The sequence below is a fragment of the Taudactylus pleione genome, unplaced genomic scaffold, assembly GCF_031769625.1.
Source record: "Taudactylus pleione unplaced genomic scaffold, aTauple2 ptg000148l, whole genome shotgun sequence".
Classification (NCBI taxonomy): Eukaryota; Metazoa; Chordata; class Amphibia; order Anura; family Myobatrachidae; genus Taudactylus; species Taudactylus pleione.
Genome location: NW_028284550.1, coordinates 1,018,335 through 1,033,962, shown reverse-complemented (window position 1 = coordinate 1,033,962; position 15,628 = coordinate 1,018,335). Strand labels below are relative to the sequence as shown.

Below are 15,628 nucleotides of genomic sequence, written 5' to 3'. Positions count from 1 at the left end.
CAGCACCTCCCCCCGCCCGGCACTCCTCCCCTCCGCCCCAATGCGTTGCGTCCCGGAACCCTTACTAACGTGTCCTTATTGCCGACGGACATGGAGCCTCCGATGTGATGAACATGTGACGTCGGCGCCAGATCCGGCATCCGTAGCAACAAGGACACATTGAGGGTGACCGGGCATCAGGGGACGCGGCGCATTGGGGCAGGGTGGAGTGCCAGGCAGGAGTCGCGGCATTGGGGCAGGGTGGAGTGCCAGGCAGGAGTTGCGGCATTGGGGCAGGGTGGAGTGCCGGGCGGTAGCTGTTTCTTGACGGGCGTTGCACCCGCAACAAACAGCCTGAGGAGAACACTGCGTGTGTCTCCCAGGGACCCCAGAAGCAATGGCCGTTTCACCTCCAAAATGAGGCTTGGTCGCACACAATGAGAAAGAAACTCAGAGGGCACAATTCAATTTCGTGGCTAAGAAACGTTTGGAGAATATTATCCCCTCCCACCACATAGAGGTACGCAGGCACATGTGCTATGTTGATGCACTGCAATTCCCGGTGGTGTGCACAGACAAACATTTCCACCAAAATGTCGTTGCCCCCCCCCCCCCCGAGAGTCCTGTGTCTTTGGTTAGGATACATTTTTCCATGCAGACTAACCACAGATGAGGTTAAGCACAGAACAGAGTTATGTTGGAATGTAATAACACAGGACCTGATTCACTACAAAACGCAACTGCAAATGCAATGCCGATTACGCACACGGTTCAACTGCGATAGTATGCTAATCCATTGCGATCGCTATACCGCCGCTGCACTACATAAAGACGCCCACTTTACCTTACACACATCCGTAATGTTTAGTAAGACTGTGAAACCATCGGTAACAGTGAGTACCATCGCAGCCTCGCGCACACTTACACAAACTCTGACCTTACTCAGGAATGTTTAACTTCCACGCACGTTAACAGGCCTCAGGCTGCGTATGGCATAGCAGCGGCTAATTTATGCACGCTCCTGCAACGGCGTTGGAATGCACTGGCACACCTGCGTTCAGCCGACCACCCCCCGTCAACACCCACAAACTGCACTTCCTGTCAATCACTCTGCGATGGGTCTGCGTAGTCACTGCAATCGCGGTCCAGATCGCCATTGGCTAGTTTGCTCACGCGCACTGCAATGTATACGCAGCAATCGTCCGATTGCGTGCGTATTAGCAACTGCGTTCATTACTGAATCAGGCCCACGTTCTCTCTATAAAAGGATTAGAGAATATCTTTGGAATAACTTCTGGTCTCTCCTCTCGAGCAGTGTGACATCTCCCATCCCCTGACAGGCAGCCTGGCCCAGGAGCTGAGGGTTCTCGAAGACAGACTGAGGAACCTGCATGTAAACAGTCCGGATGGAAAACACAATGTTTCAGGCAAGACTGATGTAAATGGCTTTCCCCTCTCATGCTACAGATAGCAGAGACTGCCGGGAACTGCATGATGAGATAATAAAACCTTGAGGGAGAGCATGAAATGACGCTCCCTATCGTCAGATGCTCCGTATATTGTCAGTATACTGGCCCAGGATCCATAACACTCTGCCAGGCCGGTTACACCATCATGCGTAGATAAAATGGAATTTAAAATTTTAATAGACACTTGGGATCATTTGTTCTACAGACATTTTGAACTGATGCCCTTATGTCATCCTGAAGAAACTATATGGAAACTGCCTGAATGGTCTTTGTTGTCCAGTAGCTGAACCTGCATCAGCTTGAAGGTACCGAAGTGAAATCTGGGAGCAGACGCTGCATGTAGCATATGCCCTCATATCTGTACATATGTTTTATTAACTCTATTTACTGAGTCTTTTAGAGCTGTTCTAACTATATAATATATATCAAACTTACCATTGGTCCTAGGAAGAGATTAAGTCGCTTGATCACACTGAGAAATCCTCATCATATTTATTATCCACTCATATCCAGTCTTCAAGTTAAATGATCATAAACACACAAGCGCATTAATGTACAGAACAAGTCACATACAAAAAGTATTTTGGAATAAACAAGAACCGTTCATCAGGTTTATTGAAATATGCAGCAAATTATCCAACTCTATGCTCCCTGTCCCAGAACAATGGCACACTGACACTAATGGTCCCAGAAGAATGGCACACTGACACTAATGGTCCCAGAACAATGACACACTGACACTAATGGTCCCAGAACAATGGCACACTGACACTAATGGTCCCAGAACAATGGCACACTGACACTAATGGTCCCAGAAGAATGGCACACTGACACTAATGGTCCCAGAACAATGATACACTGACACTAATGGTCCCAGAACAATGGCACACTGACACTAATGGTCCCAGAACAATGGCACACTGACACTAATGGTCCCAGAACAATGGCACACTGACACTAATGGTCCCAGAACAATGGCACTTACACTAATAGTCCCAGAACAATGGCACACTGACACTAATAGTCCCAGAACAATGGCACACTGACACTAATAGTCCCAGAACAATGGCACACTTACACTAATAGTCACAGAACAATGGCACACTGACACTAATGGTCCCAGAACAATGGCACACTGACACTAATGGTCCCAGAACAATGGCACACTGACACTAATGGTCCCAGAACAATGGCACACTGACACTAATGGTCCCAGAACAATGGCACTTACACTAATAGTCCCAGAACAATGGCACACTGACACTAATAGTCCCAGAACAATGGCACACTGATACTAATAGTCCCAGAACAATGGCACACTGACACTAATAGTCCCAGAACAATGGCACACTGACACTAGTAGTCCCAGAACACTTGGGGTCCCAGAACAATGGCACACTGAAACTTGGGGTCCAAGAACAATGGCACCCTGACCCTAGTGGTCCTGGAACACTGACACTAATAGCCACAGAACACTGACACTTGGGGTTCTAGAACAATGGCACTCTGACACTATGGTCCCAGAACAATGGCACACTGACACTAGTAGTCATAGAACATTGACACTTGGGATCCTAGAACAACGGCACACTGACACTAATGGTCCCAGAACAATGGCACACTGACACTAATGGTCCCAGAACAATGGCACACTGACACTAATGGTCCCAAAACAATGGCATACTGACACTAATGGTCCCAGAACAATGGCACACTGACACTAATGGTCCCAGAACAACGGCACACTGACACTAATGGTCCCAGAACAATGGCACACTGACACTAATGGTCCCAGAAAAATGGCACACTGGCACTTGGGGTCCCAGAACAATGGCACACTGACACTTGGGGTCCCAGAACAATGGGACTCTGACACTAGTGGTCCCAGAACAATGACACACTGACACTAATGATCCTAGAACAATGACACACTGACACTTAGGATAACACAATAATGACATACTGACACTTAGGATAACACAATAATGACACACTGACACTTGGAATAACACAACAATGGCACACTGACACTTGGAATAACACAACAATGGCACACTGACACTTGGAATAACACAATAATGGCACACTGATACTTGGGATAACACAATAATGACACAATGACACTTGGAATAACACAACAATGGCACAATGACACTTGGAATAACACAACAATGGTACACTGACACTTGGAATAACACAACAATGGCACACTGATACTTGGAATGACACAATAATGGCACACTGACACTTGGAATAACACAATAATGGCACACTGACACTTGGGATGACACAATAATGGCACGCTGATACTTGGGATAACACAACAATGGCACACTGACACTTGGGATGACACAATAATGGCACACTGACACTTGGGATGACACAATAATGGCACACTGACACTTGGGATAAAACAATAATGGCACATTGATACTTGGGATGACAATAATGGCACACTGGCACTTGGGATGACACAATAATGGCACACTGACACTTGGGATAAAACAATAATGGCACACTGACACTTGGGATGACACAATAATGGCACCCTAGCACTTGGGATGACACAATGACACACTAGCACTTGGGATAACACAATAATGGCACACTGACACTTGGGATAAAACAATAATGGCACATTGATACTTGGGATGACAATAATGGCACACTGGCACTTGGGATGACACAATAATGGCACACTGACACTTGGGATAAAACAATAATGGCACACTGGCACTTGGGATGACACAATAATGGCACACTGACACTTGGGATAAAACAATAATGGCACACTGACACTTGGGATGACACAATAATGGCACCCTAGCACTTGGGATGACACAATGACACACTAGCACTTGGGATAACACAATAATGGCACACTGGCACTTGGGATAATACAATAATGACACACTGAGCACCACTGATCTAGCTAATAAATAATTAGTATGAACATGTCTCGGAGCGGTGAGAATACAGGCCTCTGTTTGCCCATTGATCAGGCGCTGCAATAAGCCTAGGAGGGCATCTAGTGCAGACCGTACAGGCTGAAAGCTGCATATTGCAATGGGCCCAGTCTGACCACTGAACTATTGTTATTTCCATCTCATTTAAATAATACAGATTTCTCTTCCTAAATTGTAAATGATCTTTAAAAATAGCTGTATTACGCATCGTTAGCCATTTAAGTGCACCATTTTTATTTATTTATGATTCTTTACAGGAATACATTACCCAAATTATTTTTTCCGGATCTGGTGAGGTGACTGTCATTCAGTCTTATTAAACCAGAGCATGGTGCCTTATCTACAGAACACCATTAGGGTTGCCATGGCAACCTAATTTTACACTGCACATATCCAACCACCATTTTATATAACCTGTGAGAAAATAAAATGGTCGCCCAACAATACTGTTTTGGTCGTTTTTAAATAAAAAGCAGAAGGGCTTCCATAAAACAATGGAGACACATTGCAGTAATTTAAGGTGGAAATCCATTATACATTAATTAATTATACATTAAGTGCTTCATTATGATGTGCCTTGCATGTAACACTAGAGCGCCATCTTTCACCATATGTGCACCGTGACTGGGACAGGGGTAATACCTTACATCATTAGCGACCCGCCCCAGCTTCGCGCGGGATCAATTTTGAATGTATGGCGATAATCTTTTTTTAACCAAGGTCTTATAAGATTGTCCATTAGTTGTTTTCCCTCTTGACATTAACACAAAAAGATTTAGTTATTATTATTATTGGTTAGTAACATGGCGCCACAAGTGTTCCGCAGCGCCTTACAAAGTACATAAACAAATAGGTTGGTTTACCGTGACTTACAGTTATGACGTGATACGCAAAAGGGCCACGTTAAGTTGTTCATGAGCAAAACAGTCTACAATTAGGTCAACTCCAGCCACGTTAGGTGTCTGTCCCTGTGCTTTATTTATTGTTATGCCAATGCAGACTCTTAACGGGACCTGGACTGAAATGAATCGTTTTTCACATAAATGAAATAGGGATGGTAAAAAAAAGGTAAAACTGACATTTTGTATCAGTAAACAGGGCTTACATCAATTTTTCTGGAGAAATCGGATAATACGAATCAATGTCTACATGGTATAAAATAAAGGCCATCGTTATGATAAATCTGTAACGGTTTAGGCAGCGTAAGCCAAGAATGTGCTCCGATGTCCGTTTCATCATTGACTTGTTTCACTAAAATCGTCACTGCTCAGTATCCTTTTATCATACATTAATGTTACATACACCTAATCCTTCCTCCACACATGCTCTATAGAATAGTGACACCTACATCACTAATATCATCACTGCCCTGCTCCCTATTGTCATACATTACTGTCATACACCTAATCCTTCCTCCACACATGCTATTATACACTAGTGACAGCTACATCACTAATATCATCACTGCCCTGCTCCCTATTGTCATACATTAATGTTACATACACCTAAACCTTCCTCCACACATGCTCTATACACTAGTGACACCTACATCACTAATATCATCACTGCCCTGCTCCCTTGTGTCATACATTACTGTTACATACACCTAATCCTTCCTCCACACATGCTCTATACACTAGTGACAGCTACATCACTAATATCATCACTGCCCGGCTCCCTATTATCATACATTAATGTTACATACACCTAAACCTTCCTCCACACATGCTCTATAGAATAGTGACAACCGCATCAAGATCCGTCCAGTGGTTCCCGAGATTAGCCCGAACACACAGACAGACGCCTACCAGGGACTTTATTTTATACTATGTATAGATTCTATCTTTGAAAATTGAATTCAAATAATCAAATGTAGACTAAATTATTATTTGCATTTGATTTTCATTGGGCCTGTCTTTTATTAAATGTACTTCATTTTATGTGTGAAAAAAAAACACGTTAATGAAAAATTCTTCATGAAACAGATTCAAATCAAAATTTGAAGCATTTGTATTTTCATGTATCGGATGCCCTGAATGGCGACTGTTAAGGTCCTTTCATAACATAACAATTGGGATATTCGATCCCCTTTGTGCTCTAATAAATAAAACCATATTCCGCATCAGTGCTGCTTTGCTAATGGTTGGACCACGTCACAGCTTATTTCATAAAATGGTACCAATACTACAAAAGGTCAACCATTTCTAAATAGCCTTCTCCCTCATCGCTTCCTATTTCCGAATAGAGTGTGAGCTCATCAGCCGGGCCTCCCTTTCCTTTGTTGTCTGCATTTATTAAGTACATCTGAAATGTCTGTTCTATGAATGTATTGATTTCATCAATAATAACTGATGCAGGACAAACGTGCTGTAACCAACCACCTGCCATCAGCTTGTATTAGTCTGCCTGGCACAAGACAAAGCAGAAACTTAGTCTCACACCACTTAAGTAGGCCCATTTCCCGCTCATGACGGAGGCAGCCATCTTGCGGCTAGAGCCAATATTCATGAGGTGCAGCTGTATCAATGGATTAGGAACTAGTGACACTACTTAGGCTGAAATCATTTTAGGGCTGATGCAGAGTTCAATGTAGATCACTTTGCAGAGCGAATTTTGCCTGTATTTGCACTGCGCATGTTCAGAAGACCAATGCCCGTATATACGGCTAGGCAGACCAGAATGCATTTTGCCTACACAATATCAAACCTTATAAACAGAGGGGGAACGGGAATGGATATTCTCAGGCAAGCAAAGCATTAAGGGCAAGTTCACTCACAACCCATGCCGGCTAACAATGATGTGCGTTTATGCAGTAAAGAGGCGCATATTCTGCAGCTAGCATAGATGAGGTGAAAATACTCACTGATGATAACTATTAGTAAACCAGGCACATATATCTCAAGATGTGTACAGCTATACACTATGTTCCTGGGCACATTTCTATTAAGTAATGTACGGCCATTTTACTCCCAAATCCACATCGGCCATTTTGTGTCACGGAGATGTCACTCGTTCCTCGTTTATATTGTTTTGGACCCCTAGATTGCAGTCTTAAAAAAGACTGGTCCTAAGGCGATGAACCTGTGATTTGGATTTTTGAGACAAATTGTTAGGGGTATATTTACTAAAGTGCGGGTTTTTAATAGTGTAGTTGTTGCCCATAGCAACCAATCAGATTCTAGTTAGTATCTTTTAGAAGGTTCTAGATAAATAAGTATAATCTGATTGGTTGCTATGGGCAACAACTACACTTCTAAAAACCTGCACTTTAGTAAATATACCCCTTAGTGTCAACAACTCAGCCCATTGTTTCTTAAAGCACTCATTTCCAACAAACCTCTAAAGTAATATAGGCAAATATTCAGGATCAAGATTCTGCGCTGGTTCTCTCCCCTGTAACATCCTTCTAAGACCCCCTCGCTGCCTATGATGCTTACGGTGGTACTGCCGTTTCTTTTCTCTGTGAGAAATACGTCCATACATTTATCACATGAATTTGTCATTGTACTATGATTCTGATTGCTTTGCTCTGCATGTGTTCCTGTATGCCGATTCCTTTGATGTGAAATGACGCGTACATTCATCTAATGTTTTTTATATTACATGTATATTTTTGTAGTGATGTAAAAGCTTATTAAAGCAAGCTATTTATAATAAAACATATATACCATATTTTCATTGTTAATGGAACAGGGTAATGCCAAATGTCTGCAATTTATTTTAAGCACACATTTACAGACAGTATAATTATTTATTCTTCTGTCATATGGATGATCCCTTGCAAGTGTGGAGTTTGTCATGATAAGCTCAAACCTCATAGGCTAAGATTTTCCACTAAAAGGACAGTACTGGCTGGTGGCGGGGGAATATAAGGCTTCGCTGCCAGGTGCTTGTAATATTTATTTAATGCACTCTTATTACACATAGGGGTCCAAAATATTTGCTATGATTATTAGCTTATTTTATACAGGTATGAGAGTGTTACACAAAGTGGTTCTTAAAACATTGAAACACGCTGTCCTATTATCGGTGCCCTTTTGTCATATTTCAGTTTCATCACATCCTTCAGCTTCTCTAGCTGCTTTTTCCAGTTTAATTAAGGGTATGACCTGACTTAGGCTGGCAGTGTCTGAACTCACTTCATTGGTTACAATTTCAAATGGTTTAAGTAGTTTACATAAAACCAAGAGTATTCTCTACTGTGTTGGACTAAGGTAACATGCTTGCGGTGTACGTTTGAATGACTTGTTGCTGTTTCTCCAGTTGTTGAAGCATATAAAGGGTGGAAATTCCACCTAGTCACTGTCTCTTGCTTCAGTCCTGCATGGACCTGTCATTTTTACAGAAATTCTGAACCACCAAGTTTACTGTGTGTGCAAAACATGGTATGTGTTCAAATTCACCCAGTTGTAATGCTAGTACAATGTCATTTGCATTATTGGCAATGACAAATCCCGAAGCGAGTCTTAGTGAGGTAAACCATTTTGCTATCACTTCCCTGAATTTTTTAAACAGTTTGACACTAGTATGCCTCTTAGTAAAGCCATTGATACAGAGATTAGCCTGCCTATGAATGAGCTGGTGTTGTGTGATAAGTACTGCTGCTGCCGAAGGTAATACACTCACCCAATGGGCTGTCAGTCAGGTAATCTTTAATTTGACCAGGACCACTTGTCCACAAATCTATACTTAAGTGGATAGTCGGTACAATGGCATTTTTTAAGCAAATCATAACTTTTTGTTTAACATCCCTGGTACACGTAAAGAATTGCTGTTCTGGTAAAGTAGAATCGAGATTGAATTTGGTTGCGTGGACGTCAACTAATCTGCTAAAATGCATTGATGGCGATTATTGGCGACAGATCTAATGCTAACATAGCCTGAATAGGGGAGGAGTCTGTTAGCCTTAGCAAATTGGATACAGGACTACCTCCGATCGCTAATTAAGAGGTCAGTTAAAAGTGATATTTTTTTTCCTAACATTTGTCAAATATTGTGTAGATTTGGATATCTTCTTACCCCTTGAACTTCTTTAAAAGTAGATGTTGGTGTACCATGACTGCCAGAATTAGTGCTGGATTGCTTCTATTTTCTATCGACTGATCCATGTTTTGTTTGTTTTTTACACTGGAAGAAAAAAGCATTTTGCAATTATAATTTTTTGATGCAGCAGATGGAGACACCACTACACCCAGAGTAAGTACAGTAATATATACACTGCCTCTCAAAATCACATACTCTTAAAATATTATTTAAATTAATTTATAAAAGAAGACTTGAGATTTTTGTTTATTATTTTGAGTTCTGCTGATAAGGAGACCACAATGTGAGTAAGTACAGTATATACACTGCCTCTGAAAATCACACTCTTAACATACAATTTAAATTGGATTATAATATAAGACTGGAGATTTGTTTTAAAAGAGGACATCAGAAAAAAGAAAGGGTTTTTTTTGCAATTATAAGTTTTGGGTGCAGCTGACAAGGACACCACCACACCCAGAGTAAGTACAGGACATTAAGATACACTATATCTCAAAATCACACACTCTTGAAATACATTTTAAATTGAATTATAAAGGACTGGAGATTTTTTTTTAGACATCTGAAATTTTTTTTTATTTTTTTGCAATTATTATTTATTATGGGGTGCAGCTGACAGGGACACCACTACACCCAGAGTAAGTACATTACTATACACTGCCTCTTAAAATCACTCTTAAAATACAATTTAAATTGAATTATAAAAGAGAATTGGAGATTTGAGCTTTCGAGAGAAGATTCTAGACATGATGGCCAATTCGTACCAATTTGGCGGAGTAATAGAAATTTTAGAGGGAGTGAGTGTCACCCTAGGAGGAGCTTTTAAGGGGAAAGTCACCATCACAGGAATAATGTCCAAAAAAAAAAAAACCGGTTTAAGAATAATCTGGGCCCCCAAACAGGGGAGAAAGGAGAGGAACAAGAGGTGGTCAAAGGAAATCCCAACAAAAATTCACATAAAGGGATGTATAAATTATCATTTGAAAAAACTGAATGCAGCTGAATTAAAACTTTTGGGAAAAAATATGAAGTTTGCACCAGCCTCTAAGCCCAATATGTTTAATCTTTTTATGGACCTAAACAAATATGTCCTAGTTTTAAGTGTGTTTTGAACAAATATTTGATAATAAAATATGCCTTAAAGATAATAAAAAACTGTTTTATGGGATAATTCAGACTTTTATCCCATTCAATTCAGAGGACGGTTCATAGAAAGCTTCTATAAATCAACATTAGAGAGCGTTAGAATATTATGTGGCACAGCAGAAAAAGATACTAAGGGACAATCTATTTTGGGATGAACGTAGGGCAATAAAAGAATTGAGATCCGAGCCCAACATTATAATAAAACCTGTGGACAAAGGTGGGGGATTTGTCATATTAAATACATATTATTATCTTGATGAACCAAAGCAACAGCTCAAAAATTATAAGTTCTATTTATGGATGTCTGGCAATCCCACACCTTTGTTCCAAGTAGCCCTCAGTGATCTGCTGGATACAGCCTTTGCAGATGGTGTGATCACCAAAGATGTACACAAACTTTTGATTAATTTACACCAAGTTATTCCCACGTTTAATTTTTTAAATCAAACTTCACAAATCAATGACTGCACCACGGATGGGTCTATTAATTTAGGTGTGGGGTCACTCACAAAAAATGTTTTAGATTATGTTAATACATTTTACAAGATCATGTACAAAAACTAAAATCTTTTATTTATGATACCTCACATTTTTTAGGACTAATAAGTGACGTGGATTGGAAACCCAATTATTTTTGTTATTTGTGACGTAGAGTCACTGTACTAAAAAATATTCCACACCAGCTGTTGCCTACGGTTTTGCCCACGATGAAGTCACTTCTGCCAACTTTTTTTTATCTGAGATGTTCTAGTTGTATTGCTTTGTGTAGGAGCCTCGTCGTGGAAAGGGCTCACATGACAAGCATCGCTATACAGACTGGTGGCAGCAGCTCCTTCACCCACCACTCACACCAATGTCACTGTGTGCCCTGTGCACAGACTGATTATGTAGCCTATCCTATTTAAGTAAACACGGGACCAAAGCACCTCTCCACCCATCCCTTACCGGTCGCGTGCATGGTTCCACACCTTTCTCTTGCATTGATGGTGTCAATAAATGTGTATTTGTTATTGCCCAGCTTTAACTTGACAGATTGAGATGAAACAAAGTGCATTTTATTTCTAGGAGTTTCCACTACAAAATTATGCATTTTCACGAAGATCGGTTCAATAGTTTTTGCACCAACTTGGAACAGACAGCCATAACGTTCTCATAATATCAGTATAGATGAAGGTGGATTAAGAGTAGTTGAGTACCATCTAAATATAAATAAAAACAACATGAGATAACACGTAATTTTGTAAAAAATTGTATCAAGTTTATTTTATAGCACAATAATTTCACATTTGACACCTAATTTTATTTACAGACACTTAGTACCACTATGGGAACTAGGTCTGCTCTGAATTTTGCTAACCTGTATATGGGCCGTTTTGAAGAGGAACATATATGGGGTGAGCAATATGGGGCAAACCTGGTGCTGTAAGATAGATATATTATTTGGGACGGGAAACTTGAATCGCATTTAATTCACGGAAAGTGTTCATTGTAACACATATAGGTTATGTTTCACTAGCACCTACTCTAAATTGTTTGGTTATTGCACTTTGGGCAGGGGAAGGGTAGATAATCACTCAGATATATGTGAAAGAGATGGGTGAAACAGTTACCTAAATTTTACCAGTAGCCATTTAAAGAAATACCGTGAAAATGTACCTAAGGGGCAGTTTGTTAGGATTAAATGTAACTGTCCAAAACCTGAAGTATAAGAAAAGCAGGTTCTCTCATTTTACCAGTCCTTTATTGAGCAAGGGTATCCTAAAGAAATCCTAGATAATGGCTCTAAGGAAGTAGCTAGCGTCACTGTTGACAGGAAAAATAAGGGAAGAACTATTATTAAGAAAAAAATAAACCTTTATAGAATTAAAAGATAAATCTACAGTATCCATGACACAGTATAAGTATTATGCTCATGAGATCAAAATAATTATTTGAAGGATTAGATAATGTACTTGGCCCTACGTTAGAAGGTAAAGATAATGTGGTCTTTAGACGCTCACAGAATTTGAAGCTAAAATTGGCAAGAGACACTTTAATTCAATTCAATTCAGGTAACTTTTCTGACACCTCCTGCTTAAAAAACCCAAAAAGTCAGAATAATCGTGAGGCCTCGCTTTCACGGTCTGTATTCATACTGAAAATCAAAGCTGAATTGAATTGAATTTAAGAGAGAACAAGCTCCACTAAATACCATATCTCGTGGTTACCTGAAAAACCTAAAGGTTTCTTTAAATGCTGTAAGAATGGCTGCACCACATGTGAATCTGCAGAAAATGGAGTAAAAAACAAAAACACTCAGATCATGTTTCCAAAGAAAACTACACTAAGATTTTTTTAAATTGTAGATTAGCATATGTTGGATAGGTGATAGACTATGGGTGCTGCTACCAGTATGTGGGTCATTAAATTAGATTCATGGAGCACAGAAGAAATATGTTCAAAAATACGATACATCCTCTCTGTAGACATATAGTAAAATGTCAGGGTGATAATTTTAGTAACGTGAGAATAGGAGGAGGCCAGTCAATTTAATTTGTTGGCCCTACCAAGAGAGGGGGAGAACAGAACAATATGCTTTGTGGGAAAGAAGCCTATGCGCCCTTCATTACCGACACTCCTATCAACAATATAGTGCGCCGATGTGTAAGGTAATGTATGAACGAAAAGACCATACCGATTATTACCTGGAACGATTTTGGCACCTTAGACTGGCGTTGCTGCAGTCTCCTCTTCATTGCTCCGGCCGTGGATTTTTTTTAGGCGTGTTGTAAATAAAGTTTGCTGTGACGTGAACAGCAGCAGTGCCTATAGTGCTGGGCTGATGAGGTGACAGAGTTGTTGCTCTTCCTTTTTTGCTATGTAGTACATTTGATGGTATCTGTGGTTATACCCACTTACATAAATTCATATGGAAATGATATCGTGACAATTGGGGTAATTATTTTAATTTTATACCTAGTATTGTGAAAAACTCAACAAATGTGTGATGGGACTTTCTGTATATCACGATATCAGAATATGATGTCTTCTGGAGCTTGGGATCCTCAGCTCGTGGCATGGTGTGGTGCTGCTGTAGCTTATGGGTTACATGTAGAAAAAAATTAACAGGTTGAGGGTTGCTCCAGAACGCTCTCAAAGCAGTGTTCTCCAGGCATGCGTGTTATGTAAACTGCTTTTGAGCAGGAGGCCAGGCACGTGAATTCAAAAGTTCTAGATGTGGTCTCTTTAGTCTGAGGACATTGCAAGGACGGGCTGCTCTCAGTGCCCCTCTCCCTGCATTTGCAATTGGAGTCAGGGAGACGCAATCAAATCCTGATCACTGTCTAGAAAATGAGTTTGGCTGTGGGCACGCTATATATGTATGTGCTCAATTGCTCTCACTCTATAGGCAGGATATTAACTTTATGCGGCATATTCTCTGACTCACATATTTGCTGTATAGCCCCAAATTTAAATGATCTACCCAAAGTGTAAAGGAGGTTTTGTTGCAGATATGTCTGATATCTGCTCTGGTTATTCAAAGTCCAAAACCTGGCTGCACAGGTCTTTGCTTTCTTAGGGGGAAGCAATGGTGCCAAATGTACAAAGCTCTGGATTTTGAGCCATTCTGGATTTTGAGCCCTCAAACTTATAGTACTTGAAATTGGTGTTGGAATATTATAGCTTATGGGTTCTACTTTGCCTGACTTTCTGTGAGAGCTTCAGAGGCAATATTTGCTGTGCCTGTGTGGTCTGTATACCGCGCTTGTTGCTGAAGTCCTGAGCACAGTGTAGGTGGGTTCTTGCGGAGCACCTGTCCCTGCAGGTGTTAATAATTACATGTAGGCGTTTTCCTTTAAATGGCAAAGTGACCAGGTGCTTTACGTCTGCAGCCAGAATGCACTATTTCATTAAATAAAAATTGTGCCCTTCTATGACGCCTCTCTAATTATATATTTATTTTTCAATCTAGTATAATTTAGTGAACCGTAAAAATGTAGGCTCTCTCCAGCACACATCAACCTTCAAGTCCTATAGTGTGCACCCTCACACGTTTAGCCATCTCCCCGAGGACTTTTTGAAGAGCAAAATGGTTGACGGAGCAATAGGATATTGTGGTAGACAAGGAGCAGGAACTATCAAAATACATTAGTCTACATATTACTGTCTATACCAGCTGTTCTTGTGTATTTTAGCAAAGACTTGTATTTACACTGCCAGGTACACTGGAATAAATATTGATTATTTGGTAGAGAGTTACTTTTTGGATGAGAGCCATCTATCCCTGCTGTTTAGGACAGGAACTTAGTATTGTACTAAAATATACACAAATTTCAGGGTGCACACTCTGTTACCCATACCCCAGCACAGTATCTTTTGGACAAGTAAGCTGGGAGACAATCACAGTCTCTGCCCTCATACACAAGGGACAATTAATGCTGCTGGGTGTATAACACGTGTGAGCTTAGTGTTCCTACAGGAGCCTGTCAGCACTGGGGTTCAGGTGCTGCTAGTGTGTCTGACACACACATTACACAATGACAATGATTCCAGCATTAATGGGAACTATTTCACCACAACTACATGACACACTCCCCTCCCCCTGCGACCCATGAGAGAAATTGCTGCCAGTCGGGGTAACCAGTAACATAACCAAATGACCACGCGGCAGGGGGGGGGCGGGACTCTTACATGGCATCTAAATCACGCGAGACACGAGATTTCTGGGGAAATGGCAAGGTCATGCTTGGGAATTGTAGTTTCCCATCTTACGGCTGTCGGTCACCGTGGTTCGCACGTTCGGACTGTTCCACAGTGTGCGAGGTGGAGCGCGTTAATAAAGTTCTTTTTGGAGGGAGGGGCGGAGTGGAAGGGGGAAACAGTCTGGAAGGGCGGCAGGAGAGACGGGCGGAAGTGAGTGAGCAGTGTGGCAGGAGAGAAGGGCGGAAGTGAGTGAGCAGTGTGGCAGGAGAGACGGGCGGAAGTGAGTGAGCAGTGTGGCAGGAGAGACGGGCGGAAGTGAGTGGGCGGTGTGTCGGGGTTCGA

At 41.1% G+C, this 15,628-nt stretch overlaps 1 protein-coding gene across 1 annotated transcript in view; it reads left to right on the top strand.

The window, feature by feature from the left end:
• MTMR11 (myotubularin related protein 11) overlaps positions 1-2,760 on the top strand; it is a 52,417-nt gene extending 49,657 nt beyond the window's left edge. The window contains exon 17 of the mRNA XM_088474187.1: positions 1,295-2,760. Within this exon, the coding sequence (XP_088330313.1) occupies positions 1,295-1,450 (156 nt within the window). The 3' untranslated portion in view covers positions 1,451-2,760. The remainder of the gene's footprint in view (positions 1-1,294) is intronic.
• Positions 2,761-15,628: the final 12,868 nt, after the last annotated feature.